The sequence below is a fragment of the Cricetulus griseus genome, assembly GCF_003668045.3.
Source record: "Cricetulus griseus strain 17A/GY chromosome 1 unlocalized genomic scaffold, alternate assembly CriGri-PICRH-1.0 chr1_1, whole genome shotgun sequence".
NCBI classification, from domain to species: domain Eukaryota; kingdom Metazoa; phylum Chordata; class Mammalia; order Rodentia; family Cricetidae; genus Cricetulus; species Cricetulus griseus.
The window spans coordinates 24,558,448-24,577,961 of record NW_023276807.1 but is presented as its reverse complement, the minus strand read 5'-3'; the positions used below and the strand labels follow the sequence as shown (position 1 = coordinate 24,577,961).

The window sequence follows — 19,514 nt, the reverse complement described above, 5'->3', positions numbered from 1 at the left end:
CAGAAAAAGAATAATAAAGGTTATGTCAGGCTGTACACCTCTACCCCATGCTAACACAGCAAATAGCAAGCATCCAGGAGAAGGGCATTAAAAACATTGCCTCTTTGTGAATAGCTATAAGGTAAAAGTATTTCCAGTAAAGGTTACTACTGTTCATCCCATAGTATAAAAATTTTCGTGGTGGTAAATAGAAGCTAAAAGCTCATCTGTAGAAAGTTCAGCAGGAAGCCTACCCATTTGCATTCCATGGGATGGTTTAAGTCCTTGGTTTAATGAAGTTACTTTTGTTTGTTCTCTCAGTCAGGATACCAGAGCCATCTCTGTGGGGTGTTGTAAATTGATTTGATGTTTTGCTGTTTTTTTTTTTTTATCTATTACTTGCTGTTTTTTTCTTTTTTTACTACTTCTTAAATTCACATATTCAAAACTGCAAGCATGACTATTGTAGATCATTCTTTGTATTGAACACATATTTTTCTCCCATATGTACAGTCTAGATTTAATGATACAGATATATGAAACCAGTAGGAGAACTATTTGTGAAAATGAAAGAGCTTAGTGGCAACTGAAAGGGATGGGGTTTGTATAGATAAGTTATATAAATTACTTGCTATACTTGAATGAAAATTTCTTTCTTTGTTTTAAAGAATTATTTATTTAGCTGGGTGTTGTAGCAATGCCTTTAATCCCAGCACGATGGAGGCAGAGGCAGGTGGATCTCTATGAGTTCAAGGAAAGCTTGAAATATATATATATATTATATATATGTATATATATATATATATATATTTTTTTTTTTCAGGCAAGCCAGAGCTATGCAATGAAACTCTGTCTCAAAAGACTCATCTATCTATCTATCTATCTATCTATCTATCTATCTATCTATCTATCTATGTGTCCGTGTATGTATGTATGTATCTGTGTATGCATGTATCATCTATGTATCTGTGTATGTATCTATATATCTATTTATGTATCTGTGTGTATGTATCTATGTTTGTATGTATCTAGTGTATGTATGTGTGTGTGTGTGTATCTAGGTATATGTATATGAACTGTGTGCATACATTGTTCATGAAGCTAGAAGGGTAATGGATCTCGTGGAACTGAAGTTAGTGGTGACTGTGATCCACTATGTGGATACTGGGAACAGAACCAAGGACTTCTGTACTGGCAACAAGTGCTCTTAATCAATGAGCCTCTTCGCCAGTGCCCCATCCTTTCCCGAATTGAGACAGGGTCTCAGTATCTCATCAGTAATCCAGGCTGGTCTCCAGCACACTATATAGCTGAGGCTAGCCTTGCAAGTCTGATTGCCCTGGTGGGATCAAGGAAGCATGCACCATTCCAATCAATGAAGACTTCTTATGCAATCCATCACTTTGTACAGTAAATTTACACAAAAGCAATGTTTTTTTTTTTTTAAAAAAGAAAGTAACAAAAACTGTAGAAAAGTGAAGCTAGAGCTCCTGAACTTTTTTGTTATGATGGTATTATAAAAATGGTATTATAATATAAATCACTTTATTATTTAAGATATTATGATATGCTTGATTCCTGCCCACAACCAAATGCATCCATGATGGTACATTAGCTGAGGGGAGATAGGAACACAAAGAGAAGAAAGGGAGGATATCAATAGTGGCAGGAACAAAGGGACAAGAGTTACGGGAATTCAACATCTGGAAGGTATTATTCATCATTTTTAGTTTACCTAGACTCCACTAAAGTGAACCTTTCTTATCCCCTGCACCCAGACGGTGTCAATCTTTTACAAACATCTGGTGAGGATGGAAGTACCTTCCCTAGTAGTCAGCAGTATCCCTGAATATTGCATAGCAGGATAGTATTTTCCCCTTAAGCACAAGCAATGCTGACCACATTAAATCAAGCACACTAATTCATGTTTGTGGCAGTTGGGACTTTGAGAAAGACGGCTAGAACAGTGATGAGGTAACACGACTTGTGGGCATGGGGAATCTGGCCTGAGTGAAAGTGGAAGAATGAAAGCAAGGGCCAGCTAAGAGGAGAGAGAGAAGAGTGCAAGATGCATAAGAAGAAATTAGCATAGCCACCCGGAGCCCACCTTGGCTATGGCTGTGCAGGAAAATCATGAAATTTGATTGCCTTGGCACATGCTGCAGTGCCTTTCCTTATGCCTGTTAGGTCTCAGGCTAGTTACTTGTTGCTAAGTCTCAGTTTCCTCAAATAAGAAATGACAATAATAATAAAGCTAACTACTTCATAACTCAGGAGTGTAATCCATTTATAGAGATAAAGCATTTAGAACAATGTGTATCGTAGAGGAGTCAACAGGCATTACCTTTATCATTATAATCCTGTGTTCTCATGATAAAAATACAATTTTTGTGCTACCTGAATTCTAAAATTATTCAGAGACACAAATGCTACTAAATTACTTGGTGTTGTAGGATTTAGCAGATTAGGAGAACTCATTCAGGTCACCTTGATTAAAACATATCTGCTATGAGAATACATACCGTAGTCATTAGAATTTATTTTTCCTTCTGCCATTTGTACATTTCTGCACCCAATATCTGCCAGCCACTTGCCATTCCTTTGAAGATCATGAGTTTGAGATACTGGGAAACACTTGGAACTTTCTTAAGTATAGCCTGCTAATCTTATTAAAACCATAAGAAAGAAAACAAGTGGATATGTAGTAAGCTTGTGTATGCGTCATTACTTTATACCAGATTCAGCAAGAACTAACACTTAGAGATTAGCCATAAACTTATTTTGTTTTCCATTTGTAACTGTCATTAGAAAAGGATGGAGTTTTAATAAAATGTAACGTTTAGTTATTAACTCACAGGCATGTCTGGATTCTCATTATTCTCCCTTCTATTCATGTACTCTCTTTGAGACTGTTATGGGCAATGAGATGTAAAGGAGCAGCTGAAAAGAGCTCCAGAAGTGAACTAATGAACAGACCTGAGATAACTGGGAGTCAGATGTAGTGTTTTATTATGTATTATTTTCTATGAGAAGTAAGTGGATTTTAGACATACTCATAAACCTGGAGAGATGCTAAAGACTATATATATACACACACACACAATTGAAGGCCACATTTACTTGATAGCTACTTTATTTTTTTCTATGAAAAAATGTACTTCAAAATTTCCAAGACCCAATTTCAAGCTAAATCATAAGTAAAGACTCTTGGTTATTGGATTAAATGAGGAGTCAGAGCTCCCATCTCCTGCCAGTGAGGAGCCCTCGAATCCACTTCAACAGGACAGCAATCAGTTCTGTCTTCACTTGGGGAGTTCAGAGTCAATTGAGATGGGGCCCAGCCAGGGGAAAGTAATTCTTTTCTAAGCAAACAGAATTGCACTTGTATGAAATGATCTAGAAAGTGTGTGTCATGAGACCTTCCCAATCTGTGAAGGATATCACTTTTTTTCTCTTTTGTACCTGACTTCTGAGATACGTTTGGAGATACAGGAAATGCTAGGGTAGGCAGTGCCAATTCCAGTAAGTCTTTGAAACCATCCTTCCTTCTGGCCAAACAGAACAACTAGAATTCATTTTTTCTATGTTCAAAATCCAGTTTCTACAAGTTTCATAATTAAATGTGCTCAGCCAACTGTAATGACCTCATAGCAAAAAAAGACAAAGAGGTTTTGAATCCCACATTATCAGAATAAGGGTCCATTGCTATGTGTACTAATTATATATTTAGTACAGTGTGAAACCAGGGTCAAGTTGGAAGATGTGGACACCCCTCAGCCTGCCAGGGAACCTGTTACATAAGCAGGGGTTCAGCCAAGGTGCTGAACTGTATCTGCCTTTCCCAACTCATGTGTTGAAATCCTTATACCCAGTACCTCTATATGCTACTGTACTTGGAGACTGGGTATTTAAAGAAGTGATTGATAAAGTTAAGATAAAGTTATTAAGGTGGGTAACAGTTGAATATTATTCATGTTCCATACAAAGAAGAAATTTGGACACAGGTAGAGAGGAAAGACTATGTTGAGACAGAAGGACCATGCATGAAGAAAGATGCCCATGGTAGGAACCTCCTTTGCCAATATCTTGGGCTGAAACTTGTAGCCTCAGATTGTGAGACAATGAATTTACGTTGTTTATTCCAGCGGGTGGTACTTTGTTATGGCAACCCAAGGAACTTATGCTAGCTACATTTACGGCTGGCGAGCATCCTTGGAAGATCTTTGCACTGAGTGAAGGCTGGTCCGCAGCAGAGACCAGATGCTCCCTATACTTCTCAGTAAGGATCATCTTGAAATGGGAAGTTTGTTACCCAATAGTTCAAGGATTGTCAGAGTAGGAGGAAGGGAGAGGCAGTATGTGGAAGCGATAATTTTCTTTTATGTATCAAAAAGTCCTCCTTGGATTTCTTATTACAAAAGTGTTTCATGTTCATTGTAAAAAGTACTGGGACACACAGGTGGGAAAAATGTAGAAACAATGTATTTGTGATCTTATTTGTTTTCCAAACATTTTCATGAACACACAAATCTGTGTACCTAGTAGATAACATACATGTAAATGTACATATCTGCAAACAGTCTGATAGGTCTTCCTGTTCAGCTCTGTAGGTCAGACTGTCCTTGAACTCATAGTCTCCTGCCTCAGTTTCCTATGTGTTCAGATTGGAGGCATGCAATACATGCATGCATCATGACATTTGGCCTGGGATCACTCTTTGACACCAGTAAGAATCATTTCCAACATCTGATACTGTTTCACTCATTGGTTATACTCTAGAGAATGTGCTGGTAGATGGATGTGTCTAGTGTTTGGCATATGTTATGGCTTTGATATCTATTTACCAGACTACCTTAGAGAAGGGATGTATCCATTTTTATCAGTGTCTATCCAAGTCCAACAGAAAACCTTTTACCAATAACTGTAGACTTAGCTGCCCACAGGCTCTCTGTGGATTTCCTCCTAGGGAGCCAAGTATGGAAAGTGGAGGATCCTGCAAATTGTGCCAGTAGTGACTCAGGATGCTGTAAGTGGCTTGATGAAGAGTACACAACACCAGAGGACAAGGCATTTCCCGGCTTAGCAGAGCAACAGGTGAAAGCGAGCATGGCAGGATCAGCATGTCCTCGCCACTGAGATGGGAGCCATTATCTCTGCCAGGTAGGGTCATGTCAGGTCAGCATCTAGGAGACTATTTGGAGAATATGACACTAGTAGGGGAGTTGAGAGTGAAGAAGTGTGAAGCAAGGACTTGTGTTGTTCACTTGAGAGGGGAAGGGAGGTCTCTGAGGACCTCTGAGGAAGCTGGGAAGGGCTGGCAGGCAGAGGTTCCAGGGGTTCACTGCAGGGAGCTGTGATCACTGCAGCTCTGACCCTTGGTTGTTCATCTTGTCCCCTGAGCTTTGAGGGCCTGGGAAAACACAGGTTATGCTAGGAAACAAGAGTATAAGGCCTAGTGGCCTTTGCAGTTTGTATGCATTAATGGAAGATGCTATTTGATTCTGGTTCTTTGCCCAGTATAAGAGATCCCAAGGGGGCACACTTAAAAGGAAAACTGAGTTAATTTTTGAATGAAAAAAAGTAATGTGTAAACACGAAAATTATGTGTCACTCAATGAAATGTTGGCAAGAAACCTTCTGGCACGTGATGATAAAATAGGTTAATTCCTCTTGGGAGAGACTTTCATTTCTCATTAGAAGGCTGCGGAGCTTCATAAGGAGCACTTCATAATAAGCAGCAGGCTGTGAGTTTGTGGTAGATGCATTGTAGGAGAAGGGAGAACAGTTTCCTTGTATCTAGAAGGGTGCTGCTATTGCTCCCATTTCAGGATACTCACAATGTACCTGCTCATCTTTCTGCTTTGAGTCTTTGCTGGCCAGACCCCCTGCCCCCCACACCAGCAAGGAGGTCACAGTGATCTTGAAATAAAGTCTAAACAAGAAGGAAATATTACCAAAATCCTTCCTTCCTTCCTTCCTTCTTTTTTAAAAAAGTGGTACCAAGCCTGGAACCCAGTGTCCTGCACATGATAAACTCTAACGTTGTTTTATATTTCCAACTCCTCGACTTCTCTGAGATATAGATTTAGCCGCCAAAGTTGCTTCTCAAAACTGACTTACATTTTGTGTATTCACCCACAGCAATGAATACATTTCCAATAAAAAGAAACAATTTCTGGTACCTTCAATGGCACCGCAGAATGAATCATTTCATAGCCACACAGCAGCCTGTCAAGCTAAAGAGAGTCATGAAAACCAGGCTTACCGTCTATCACTGGCTTTGGCTGTGAACTCTTGAGGCGTAGTGAGGGCCTGAAGCGGGTTCGGTCGTTGAAGCTCCAGCTCTTCTGCACTTTGGTGGGGCTGCCCTCAGCAGTGATGTCAGTGCTCGGGGACCTCCTGTCACCTACTGATGCTTGTCTGCTCTTAATGCTCTGGCCCCTCGGGCTAGCCATGCGCACTCTCTCCTTAAAACTCAGCTTCTGACTGTGAAGAACAGAGTCATGATTATTCCATCTCAAAAACTTCCTTCCATTTCACATGAGTACATGATTTGATGGAGCTGTATAAGGTTATATACATCAACAGGCAAGAGTGTGTTCAGCAAGTAGGAGCATAGAAATAAATATATTCCTTCTTGAAGAAAATTAACTTTATTTGATCATGGTGTTTGTATTCATTTGAGGTCAGTCTCACTCTTATGGGTATATGCATGCTTCTTAGATTTATGTAGGAAGACAAGAGACCAGGTACAGCAGTTTGTACCCAATTTCACTGAAGATAATCAAGAATGGGTATGGAATTCACTTTAAAAACTGCTGGGTGATTGTAGCTTTCCTCCCCACTGGTGAGTTTTTAAAGTTCCCTTTTCTTTGTTTGTTTGTCTGGGTGACCTTTCTTTGTAATTCCTAAGCATCTCTACAGGTAAACAGGGGTGATGATTACATATGTACCTACAGTCAGCATGCATTATCTATCTCAGGCAAGATTATGATTTCCATAAATTCATGCAATCTCAAAGCAATTGACAGCACTGCACACAGATATTATACACACAACACTTAACATTACATCCTTCATTCTTGGGAAAAGAAACCACACAGGGTGGAACAGCCTCAACATGTAATGAATGGGATGATTGACAGAATGAGATGCAATGTTCACTATCACAATTTCCTGCTATGAAACAAGCTATTGATTTGCTGTGGCAGCTACTGGTAAGATCACATTTGTCTGAACGTTCTGTTCTCTGATGCTTCGTAGGATCGAGCTGCCATGGGCTGATCAAGGATGTATTAACAATAAAATCCAAAATGCATCTTCAGTCTTTCCCAGTTTAAGACGTGTGTTTCATGTGCTGTGCTAGGAGGAACAGGTAGGAGGGCTGTGGAGTTCTCTGGCTCATGTGAAGACAAGATTAGCCTGGCTAAAGGGGTTTTCTAGAAATCAAATGAACTGTGGAGAGTGTTGCATGCCCCAGTCTTATTTTCTTGTTTTATTTATAGAGTGCCGCACTATTCATTAGAAAGTAGCACACCGTTATCAATGTGAGGGGCCCAGTGCTCCTCAAGGACAGAAGAAATAATGGGGCAATGGATCTGAGGGTGAGTCGCTTAGCACAGCTCTTGTGAGTCATGCTGCAGCCTTTGTGGGGGATGAAGGCAGCGTGCTTATGGATAAGGACTGTCTGAGACCAAGTGAAGGCCTTGACTTTTCCACTTACCGCAGTGTCCACTGTCCCCAGCTGCAGCATGCCAACAGCAAATGTGTTTAGTGGATATGTGTTTGGCAGCTAACAAGAGATAGTAACATTTGTTTTCCCATGCCTAGTTGCTTAACATCTGGTGTTCTAGAAAGGTACCATGTTTAATGTGAATTTGCTTCCATGAAAACAAACCAAATCATGAACAATGGTGGTCAGAGAGTCTGGTTAACACTAAAGGAGTTGACCATGCAACTGACATCTCCTGTCCCAAATGCAGACACAGCCACTTCCAGCACAACCAGCTGAAGGCACATGCAGGCTGGGCAGTTTTGTGATGAGGTCATATGAGTTCAAGAGCTCTGTGCAACAGCCCCATCAATCACAGGGTTTATCTGTACTTGACAAATGTACGATTAAATGAAAGATTACATTAAACAACAGCAACAGAAAACATCTTAAGACCACATAGTTTTATGCTCTTGTTATTTAGAGAAATCTGTTGAAGAGATAGGTCAAAAATGTTTACTCTTCTTTAAAAAAGTGTTTAAATATAAAAATTTCCAATCTTTGTTTTTTAATTCAGTAATCTGTACCATAATTTAAATTTATGATGAGTTCAGGAGACATGTTTTCACCTCTGCACCCTTATTGTGACGAATGGCTGCCTCAAGTAGACACAACCACCACTTCAAGTGTCTTCATTCTGTTTGAGCTTGCCTCTAACATTTTTTTGGAACTAAGGCTAATGACATAGAAGGTTGAGTTTAGAAGCTGGAAAGTGATTTTTTCCCAACTTCCAAGATAAATTTCTTTCTTATACAAACTGAATGGTCAAAAAAGCCAATAAAATAATAAAACAATGAATATAAATTGCATTTTATTCTTTGTCAAGAATTACAATTTAAAAAAGGTAGAAAATTTCTAAAATAAAACATCATCAAATTTGCCATGATTTATTTGAGATGACAAGAGTGTTTTAAAATTGCTCCTTAAAATGTATTGATGACACTTCAACACATTAGTGAAAAGTTGGGGGATACTCTCTAAATCTCTGCATATTAAAAGATATAAATTAATTCTAGGTACTATTTCCTTTTTGGTTTTCTCTAAATTTATTTTATTATTATTTTTTGTGTGTTTGGGTGTTCTGTCTGTCTGTCTGTCTGTCTGTCTGTCTACCCTGTGCATGCCTGCTGTTCAGAGGCCAGGAAAGGACAGCAGATCCCCTGGAAATGGAGTTACAGTTGTGAGACACCATGTGAGTGCTCAGAATCCAACCTGGTCCTGCAGAAGAGTGTCCCATGCCCTTAACCGCTGAGGCATCTCCTCAGCTCCCCCCCCCACCTCCATGGGAAAAAAAATTTAAGTTAATGCATGGTGGCTCTTGCCTTTAATCCTAGCACTTGGGAGGCAGAGACAGGCAGATGCCTGTGAGTTTAAGGTCAGTCCATTCACATAGCAAGTCCCAGGCTAGCCAGGGTTATTTAAGGTGACTTTGTCTCAGAAAACCAAAGCCAAACCAGACTGAACCAAACCAAACTAAACCAAACCAAAACAAACATCTAAATTAAATTCAACAATAAAACGTAATATTTTCTTTTGTCTTTAAGAATATGAAAGTTTATAACAGCATCCTAATCCAGAAGGAGTTTCTTTTTCTTTTTCTTTTTCCTCCAAGGAAAAGTTCTGTTCGCGTGATCTCTCAAGGAAAGTTTTCTTTTATTGGTTATTCTACTTCCTTTCCCCTTTGGAAATCAACAGAGCATCTTAATTAGATGACTAGTAAACTGATTAGGTGGCTGTAATTGAAAATACACATCAGTTCAAATACAGACACTTCACTGGTACATAAAAGTTTCCATTACTTTCTTGGGTTTTTTGTTGACATTTATGAATATGGCTTTTGAGGAAGCATTTTCAGGAAGCATGCCAGGGATGATTCCCCAGGAGAGCAAGTAAGTCTCTCTTTGGAGAAAGAAAGCAAAAGGTCGCGATGGTCACTGATTGGGGCGTCTTAGTACGCAATCCCATGTTCCCAGCTGAGCACCATGCTCAAGGGAGCCTGCACAACTGCCCTGCAAGGGAATTCATCCTTCTCTAGAACCAGATGTCCAAATCACTGCGATGGCCCAGCATGCACTCCACTGTTAGATGCTCACTGCCAGGAAATCTTGTGGCATCGTAATTCCACAGTAAACCACTAGGGCTTACAATGCTGCCGCTATTGTTATACACAATTAGGGTTTTAGCCCTTCATAAGATAAGCGCTCTGTAAACTGCCTCAGGCACAATATGGCAACCCAGCCATTAACAAACCAGCGCGTGCAACAGCTTAGCAGTTGTCCAGCCACAAGGAGGCGCCAAAAGGCTGACTGCCAACACTATGCCTGCATTTAAATTTTTTTTTTTTTCCCCTTTTGGCTCAGTGGTGGAGTATCAAAGCAGGCAACAGGCAACAAGGAAAATCACAAGCGCGCTGAAAACCTCATCCAAGAAGTCCCTAGGAGAGTGAGTCTGTAAACAGGGCCCAGGTGTAGTGGCGTAACCTGTCATGCACCTGAGGTTAGTTGGCATTCTCAAACCTCATGTCAACAGCTGGGATGCTGGGTACCTCTGCTTCCGTGAGGTGTACATTCTGAAGAACTTCTGCTTATTATTACAGAACTTACTAGGAGTGAGGGAAATAGAGCAGTGCATTACTAAGCGTTTCACCGCCAGCACAGCGCTGAGGGCTTTCTTTTTCTAAAGACAAGCCATTCGATTTTACTGTTTCGGTTTTCCATCTCTATGTATATGAGAAGACAGAGTACACAAGCAGCAAGTACTCTGCGGTTCAGTTGTGCTGCTCGAGACACAGCCAGGGTTCTTACGGTTAGGCTGAAACAATTAGGTCGGAAACAAGCATTACAAACGATGATAGTATGTGTTAGGATCTGTTTTATATGAGGTGGGAAGATAAATATTGTAGAGTACAGCGACTTCTGTAATAACTGTCAGTGAATATAGTATAAATAAGGGAGAAATCAGATGTTCCAGGAAATTTAAGGATGGTTATTTTCATAAATCAATGAAGTAGATAACATTAGTTACTTTGGAATTGAATACACACACAGACACAACACACACAGACACAGACACACACACACACACACACACACACACACACACACACACAGAGAGAGAGAGAGAGAGAGAGAGAGAGAGAGAGAGGGTTTGGGTGAAACTGAAGTTATAGTTAGCATAGGTAGATGGCTGTCAGGTTGAATACCTGTCCAAAAGCAATCAGAAGAAAGGGTTCTAGATCACCAGTTTGTAAACACAAAACAGTTACTTATTTATTCAGTCTGTGGCTATTTATAAAAGAGTAAATCCCTTCCTTCTATAAATAATATGAACAGATGGAAAGGTTGCTTTTAAACCATCTAATATTTTGCCAGCAAGGACCAGAGATGATTATGCTGGGAGAGAAATTCAGTCTAGTCTCACTAGGTTTAATTGAACAATACATGGGGGTCATTCTCTGTACACAAAAGAAAAGCAAGTGGTAGAAAATAAATGCAGAAGAAATGTAAAGACACAGTGTCTTCCACAAGCATTCTAGAGTTCTTTCCTAGGAGCCACACAACTGGACCATAACCCAACACACAGGGAGTGGTTTGGACAGAGCACCCGATGAATTAGGGTACACAAGGGAAATGTCATAAGACAGTGTCAACCTATGCCTTAGCATGTGTGACATGAAACTTAATTCATCTTCACGGCTGTCTTAGAGGGCTGAAACAGCTTTAGGGATGCTCTATATATAGAAAACAAGGCAGTGTCACCGCAACAGGGACACAATCTGCCACTGTTTACCCAGAGGACAGGACAGGCAGGGAGATTTACAATTAACCCCGCACTCTCCGTTGGTGTCATCTGCTTTTGTAGGGATTAAAACCTAGGTAGGAAGGAATAAAATGCTTCTCATAGTAATGCAATGATTTGCTGGTCACTTTGACTACCTGGTCAAGGAGGGAGGAAAGATAGGAACTCCAGGTTAAAATCCTGTGGTAGCATGGCCAGATGAGTTCACGGGTAAACCCTCTTCTCAGAAAAAGACAACATACACCATTGAGGGAAGGACTGTCCAATTTAAAAAAAATGAGTTGGAAATGTTACTCAAATAGAGGAATAATTAGAATCAATAAACATATTGCCATATATTTTTGATTAAAACCATTTTAGTGAGAAGGTGAGGGAAAGAAGTGTAATAGAATAATAATAACGCCAAGGAAGACAGAATTATGGTCTAAGTAGAGGAGGCCCCTGAACCTTTATTCAAGATGGCCAAAGTATCATTATTTTCATTATTACCCAGTTGGGCTATAATTATAAAAGCTTCACTTGGATCTTATAGCTTGCAGTTTCAAATATTTTGTATCTTTCACAGTGTTTCTTAGCCTGAGGTGTCATAGATGAACTTGGTTGAAAGCATATCTTAGCTTCAGAGAAAGTAAAACTACTCTTTCAACAAGAACTCCCTGAAGCATTGAGCATAATTAATCAAGGGTGGCTTGAATGGGTTTGACCTCCACCCATTTGCCTTCTGTGTTTGGTCTCCTCTGTGGTTGGGGCTCTTATTCCGAGGCAGAGCCGGCAGCCTGAGTGAGAAGTGCTGCCTGCAGCAGAATTGAACTCATTTGCAGTTTCTAACAGAAAGGAAAACCACGAGGAAGGACTTGGGGGATTCCAGGCTCTGAGCTATCCAGAGGATTAAAAGAGCATCAGCTCCTTCTGGGACTGACACTTGTCTGTTCTGTTTATCTAAACCACATCAACAACCCAATGACCACAAAGGCAGTGAAGGACTCTGGAGTTGGGTGGTACCAATTAATTAATTCATTTGAAATTAGGTCAAGCATTAATTAACAGTATTCTGAACCTGAATTGCTTTTCTCTAAGGGAGAGCTTCATTATAAATGCATTTTCTGTTGTGCATATTTTGCTTCAGTAAAGACAGATTTGTTATTTTCTAAGATGGTGCTGTTGTTACTGCCATTACAATTGTCCGTCTGCATTCATTATTGCAATATTATAAATTCTGTTGTCTGTAGAGCACAAGGGAAAAGCCAAGGCAATAATACAATGGGAGCTTCAATGCACATAAATTTTTATGGCATGTGTCAATTATTTCCTTCAGGTTGTTGCAGTGTTGTGTTTTTAATGATTATTTTTAAGAGAGAGAGAGAGAAAGAGAGAGAGAGAGAGAGAGAGAGAGAGAGAGAGAGAGAGAGAGAGAGAGTCTATGTGTGGGTATGTGAACTTTAAGTGCAGTGACTACAGAGGCCAGAAAAGAATATGGAGGAACCCTTGGAGTTGCAGGTGTAACCCCCTGACATGGTTTCTGGGAGCTCAATGTGGGTCTTCTGCAAGAGTAGTATGTGCTCATAACTGCTGAACCATCTCTCCAGCCCCACTGGGATATTTTTAATTGCTAATATTATCTCTTTTTATTTGTTTCCCTGTTCTTCCTCTTGGTTGTGTTTTGCAAAAAAGTCTTGGACTCAGGGAAATTCTATTCTTCCAACCAAGAATATTTTGTTAAGCACATTCCCTGTAATCACCTTTATGGGAAATGCAATAAATGATTGGGGAGCAAGAGACTGACTTGTAGGAGGCTTGAGAAATAAGTAGTGGCATAGGACTGGTTTCAAGGTTGTTTTGTCAAATGTTCAATGACTGCTGAGAAACAAAGAATTTCTTAGTGTCGTTCTCTCTAAGTCATGAACCCAGTTGAGTGGTTCTGTAGACTTTCAAATCTACAAGTGAACTCTCTTCAACAACCTTAGTCACAAGTCTGTTGAATAGATTTTAACATTTTAGATACACAGGATATCATGGAATTCAGGAAATCTGATTGCTAAGTCTTTTGAGTTGTGACAGGTGAGTTAAAGGTTCATTTTCTGGTTTCATAAGCAGAAACTCAACTTTAAATTTGTCTTTGTTTTCTGATATATGAATATTAGAAAAAAGTGTCTTTGGTGTTGTTACTATTGGCCCAAGATTCCTCTCTCTTAGGATTGCTAAAGAGGCCATGTTACGTTTATTCAAGCATCTATTCATGGTTTATAATTTCCCTGTTGGTTGTCAAAGTTCCATTTTGCAGGATGAAACCAAGAAAGGTGAACATCCCACAAGTACTTCTGTAACCCATGCCAAAGAGAGTTTCTGCTTTCACACTTTGGACAAACTATATATGAAGAGTTCTGAAACAATGCCTTTTAAATATCACTAAGAAGACCAAAATGTAACGAGTAAGAGTAATGGAAAGGAATTGTTTTGGGTAACCGTTTTCCAAGTTAGTAGTCATGACAGAGGATGGTGTGGTCTGTGTGGAATATGGGAAAATGCCCAATACTCAGATTTGGCCAACTTGACTCTTGGGTGTCTATGCAAAGGTGGTGCTTGGTCTAAAGACTAAAATTCTCTTCAGGCAGCTAAAACTTTCTGGAGATTATTGCTTATGAATACCCAGTGTTCTTTGCTATACCTCTTACCATTCTCAAGTAAGAGAGGGTCCTGAATGCATTGGCTCACCTGCCCAGAGGGAGGACTTGAGGTTGTGGCTTGTACTGTATTCCGTACCCACCATAGATGATTGCATGCATGTCCTGGTCTGGGACTGGGAATCCTTTCCTTTCTTTTCTTTTTCTCTTCCCTTCCCTTCCCTTCCCTTCCCTTTCCTTCCCTTCCCTTCCCTTCCCTTCCCTTCCCTTCCCTTCCCTTCCCTTCCCTTCCCTTCCCTTTCCATTCCATTCCTTTCCTATCCTTTCCTTTCCTTTCTTTGCATTAATGGACAAATGGCCAACATGGAGTATTATCGCTCCAAAGGGAGCTTCAGAACTAATTCAGTACTGTATTTTATAGTTGATGTCATCAAAGACCCTTATTAGAAACTATCTCCAGGACAGGAAGATGCTTTTTTTTTTTTCTGAAGCAAATGGCAATGAGAGAGAGGGAAAAAAAAAAAACAGTAGCAACTAAAAGCAAAAACAAACCCTTATGTTCAATGTCCTTTCTTTTCCAGGCTCCCGGTTTTTGTTGGTTCTGTCTATTACTCCTTATACTTCAGTGTTGGGATCTACCTGGCCCTGCCTTTCAGCTTTGCTTCCAAATCTAGACCATTCCTGGTACTTATTACCCAGATGAAAATTCCTCTCTTGACTTCTGTTCCCTCTGAGTTTTTCTAGTAGGAGCAGCCATATGTCATCTGGAGAATTCGTGGAAGGGCTCTCTTCTTGAAGATGAGGTCTCTTCCGTGGAACTGTTAACCTGAGTTAACCTATTGCTCATGGGGCTGGAGATAGCCCACGTAGGCAGTTCTTATCTCTTGTTCCTAGCATACCTCTTATAAATAAAAAAAGAAAAGAAAATTTCTTATCACAAGACAAGCACCCTAATATAGGAAAGTCTATCTTAGACTGTTGTCCATGCCAGCAACATTCAGAAATGGAGGGAGACACCATAACCATGCCTCCTAAGGGCTGGCTACAGGGGTGACTGACCATGCCTGTTAGGGCGTGGCCAAGGTGAGGTCGGGGGTGGGGGGGTGGGGAGGGAGACCTTCTCTCTAGCCTGCCTGCCTTGCAGTCCCTGGCATGCTCTGGCTTGTGTTTGGCTGGTGTTTAGCTAAATAAAGATATCTTAACCATACGGACTACAGATCGCCGGCTCTCGTTATACAGAAACATCATTTTTCTCCTGTTATGTCTTTGAATAACTGCATTTGAATATTTTGGAAGGACTTCCATTTGGGACAGTGGCAGACAAGAATAATCAAAGCCTCTGATTATTATGCCTCTGAATGTTCTAAGCCTTACAGATTGTTAAAACAGCATTGAGTAGGTTAGGGAAAGATACTTCTATTCCCAAGGAGGAAAAATAAATCAATACAACCCAGTAAACTTTGCAGGCAGTCTTATGAAAGGTCACTTTTAATCGTGTTGTATTTGTTGATTGATTTTATGCATGAGGCACATTTAAAATATGTTAGGCATCTGGTTTATAAACAAACATGTAGTGAAAGAGAGATCACAAACCTGCTTGATGCCTCCCCTTGTTCTTTCCTTCAGGTGCGTGTGGACAGAAGAGAAATTATGATGAACCAGTGAATACATTTACAGCATTTGATAATGGCCAAAAATGGGAGACAGGGGAAATCAGGTACCTTAAGTAACCCTTCTTTAGTACAGTCCATAGAAGCAATGCTATTTATAATAACTTCACACAGCTTTCAAACATATGTTCTTTGTGGCAGATCTGAGACAGCACAACATTACTTGGCAAGGCCAGTACTGCCCACACACAGCAGAATACCACACACTGTTTGGTTGAGAAACAGTGGTTCTGGTCAAAGAGACTCTGGCAAAAGCTCTCAGAGTGTTGCTGATTCTGGTCTGATTGCAGTCCCTGTATCTTGGGCAGATTTTTGGGATCAAGACATGGAGACATTGATCCATGGCTGTATTCTTGATTCTTAGTCACTTACTGATGTAGACTTTCCCCTCTTATATGAGGAATTGAAGTAAATAAGGTACATAGGAAATCTGAGCCCTTAAGTCACACTGTTGGAATTACTCATTTGGGCAAGGTTGGGAGTTGGTAGCATGGTGTAGGGTGGCTCATTTCCAAATGAATCTTGGGCTTTGGACTCACCTTCTTGGGGGTCCCAGTGCTAAATGGGAAGGCATTATATCAGATAGTGTCTAAACTGTGACCCCTCAAAACACCTCATGGCACCTCTGCAGCTTGGTAATTTCCCATAACTTCTTAAAATATCTGACTCATTCTTTGAGATATCACATTTAGCTGGGCTTCACCTTTCGTAGAACCTTCACTCATTTTGAAAAGAAAAGTCAGGAAAATAAATCCTCATCTCACTAAAATGAAGCTTTGAAATAGATATGGCTCAGGTCTCATGTATATTGTACATAAGAGGAAAACTATGGCCTAGTATGAGAAGGGAACTTCTTTACAACCATAGAAGGTGTGAAGAGGGGCCAGGGTGCCAATTTCCGGCATCTTCCCGACTCCAAGAGTCATTTCTGAGACCTAGCTTTCATTCTACTACTCTTTGAGATGAGCTTGGGGAGTGAAAGTAACAAGCACATCTCAGACAGGTGGGGAACCAGAGAACTGGCCTGTTGCTATGCAGTGACAACAATGTCACTGTCAGTGGAGATGAAGATGAGGTTGACAATGATCATTTGTTTATCACTGCAGCCCCCGATGAGTCCTAACTTGCTTTCCTATTAACATTTCTCCTTAAAACTTTCCCAATATTTCCTTCTACTGTCTAGTCTCTGCATTCTTTGAGTGTCTAGTTCCTGAGCCTTGGATGAGACTTGAACTTACTTGGCTTTCTCTGGCTGCTTCTGGCTTTGTCTCAGAAACCCAGCCCTGTGTGAAGTAAGTATTCAGTGAGCACTTGCAGAATGGATACAAAGATAAGTGAATGCTCTTTCCCTTTCAGAGTCATTGCAATCTGAATGCTAAGGAGAAATATACTATGCAAATTAAGGGAAGTTTTAGTCTTTTTCATTATATCACCCTGTATTCAGTAAGCTCGCTAATTTTAAGTAAAACTGTTGTGTAGCTCATTCTAAATTATTCTCCTCACAAACAGAAACCTACTGAAGTAGGTTTTCTTTCTAAAGCAAAGGTTCTGAACTTTGCTCCAGGGGATCTGAGAATATATTAAAATTATAGGTAGAGTTTTGTTTCTTTTGTATGTGTGTGCATTGGATATTATTCTTGGGAAAAGGCCACCATTTCTGTCGAATTTCACTGATTTAACAAAGAAAACCATAGCAACAGTAATGATTATGAACCACAAGAACAGTGAAGTATCTCTGGAGTGATTTGTGTTAGGACCCCTGGGTTCCATGCAGGGCACCAATGACGAATGCTGTGTCCTTTGGAATAAGTCACTGTTTTTCAGTAAATGGGGCCGAGGCACGAAGTTTTAAGGAAAAGTGAGTGAAGGCATGGCTGGTGGCCTCAAGGGGACAGGAGGAAGGTATATGTTTGACTCAATCCTTCTCCACCTCTGCCCCCATTTAAACAGGGAAAGTATCAGAGGAAAGTAGTACATAATCAATGCATTAGGAGATGCACTTTGAGAATTTGACTCATTTTTTTTCCAGACTTCAGAATGACTTTTAATCCAAAGCTGCTGTGAGTGGGAAGCCAGATAATCAACTGTATTAGTAGACCACTGTCTTCTGTCACTTGAGATGCTCTGTCAGCTTTCCAACTAGTGTTGCTCTTTTACATTTATCCAGAACATTTCCCAAAGATGAGAGCTATGGTTCACATATATACTGCTCTGCAAGCAGTCACTCTGTAAAATTAGGTGGTGGGTCAGGTGCTTGCTTTTCAGGAACTATGGTTTTATGAAAGAAGACATTAGAAAACTAGATGTATAGATAGTTCATATCTATACATCATTTACATTCTTTAAGGCCTCAGTCATGGCTTATGGTTGATAAGGAATGATGCTGATTCCATGTAGTTTCATGGTTGAGTTGCTGTTAAATAGGTTTAGACATCTTTAAGAGCAACAGAGAGACTAAAACAAGTCCGAAACTGGGACTTCTCTGCACACATATGCTTTGTTTAACAGACAAGAAAAGACACAACTCCAGCATTATCTGTCCCACTGATACCTACTTGGTAGGGCTGCAGGTGTGCAAGGCCTTCAGATGTGGCTTCCAGGTTGCAATGGAAACAGACTTCTCATCAGCTGCATAGCTACGCCAAACACACTGCATATGGCACCCAGGGTCACAAGAGAGAGCAGGAAATAGAATGAAATGAAAAGGGGGAATTATTTGGGTAGGCTTGTCTACATTATAAAATCATTCCTGTAATATAAAACATAAAGCATTGTGATGTGATCCTTACAACCAAAGTGTGAATTAAGAGTCCTGTTTTGTAGATAAGACCATGAGTGGCAGACAGGTAAAGGGATTCAGTCAAGGTTGGGAAGTTTGAAAAGGTGTCTTCAGTTGATGGTCTCTTGGTTGCAACCTCCAGTGGGGATTTCTGACTGCTTAATGGCAGTGATTGGAAGAACTTCTGAGCTATTCATTTGAAAAATCGCCTGTACTTACTTTTCCATGCAGTTTGGAGTTTGATAAATATATTCTTTTGCAATGAGCCTGCAACTAATTCTAAATACATGGCCAAGCATTTGCTCCAATTCCTTTAGAGAAAACCTTGTATTATGATTCATTACTTAGAGTGTTCTATTTTATGTGGCAAAACATCTAAATGGGTCATATCCCTACTGTATAACCATCAGTCATTATTTTGAAACACAGTGAAGAAAAAAGTGATCTAATTATATTCTGTTTTCTAAGAATATCATTGAGTTGAACAAAAAAATAAAAAATTGCTATAGCTACTTTGAAAAATTAGATGTATTATTGAGTTGACTGTATGAATACATTATGATAGATATTCATTCCCTGGTAAATATAACAGGTATGCTTAAATACATTCACCAAAAGGTATGCACTACATTTTGGCTTTTTAACTAAACCCGGAAATGCCCACACATCTATCAATAGTAGTGTAAAATAGAAGTCTTGTAACATCATCACATATTGTAATGTGTCTAAATAGCAATAGTTCACTGTAACTATGCTTGACAATATGGATGGACTTCCTGTGACTAGTATCATGTACTGTAAACAAGACTCAATAGAGTGTGTTCTATAAAGTTGGGAAAATACTCTATGCTGTCAGATGGTAGCGTAGCAGTTCCCCTTGTGGAATAGTGATGGAG

General features: G+C 40.0%; 1 protein-coding gene across 1 annotated transcript in view; it reads right to left on the bottom strand.

The window, feature by feature from the left end:
• Kcnq5 (potassium voltage-gated channel subfamily Q member 5) overlaps positions 1 to 19,514 on the bottom strand; it is a 531,455-nt gene that overhangs the window by 54,858 nt on the left and 457,083 nt on the right. Inside the window, 2 exon segments of the mRNA XM_027392801.2 lie at positions 6,245 to 6,465; positions 18,395 to 18,489. Coding sequence (XP_027248602.1) covers positions 6,245 to 6,465; positions 18,395 to 18,489 — 316 coding nt within the window.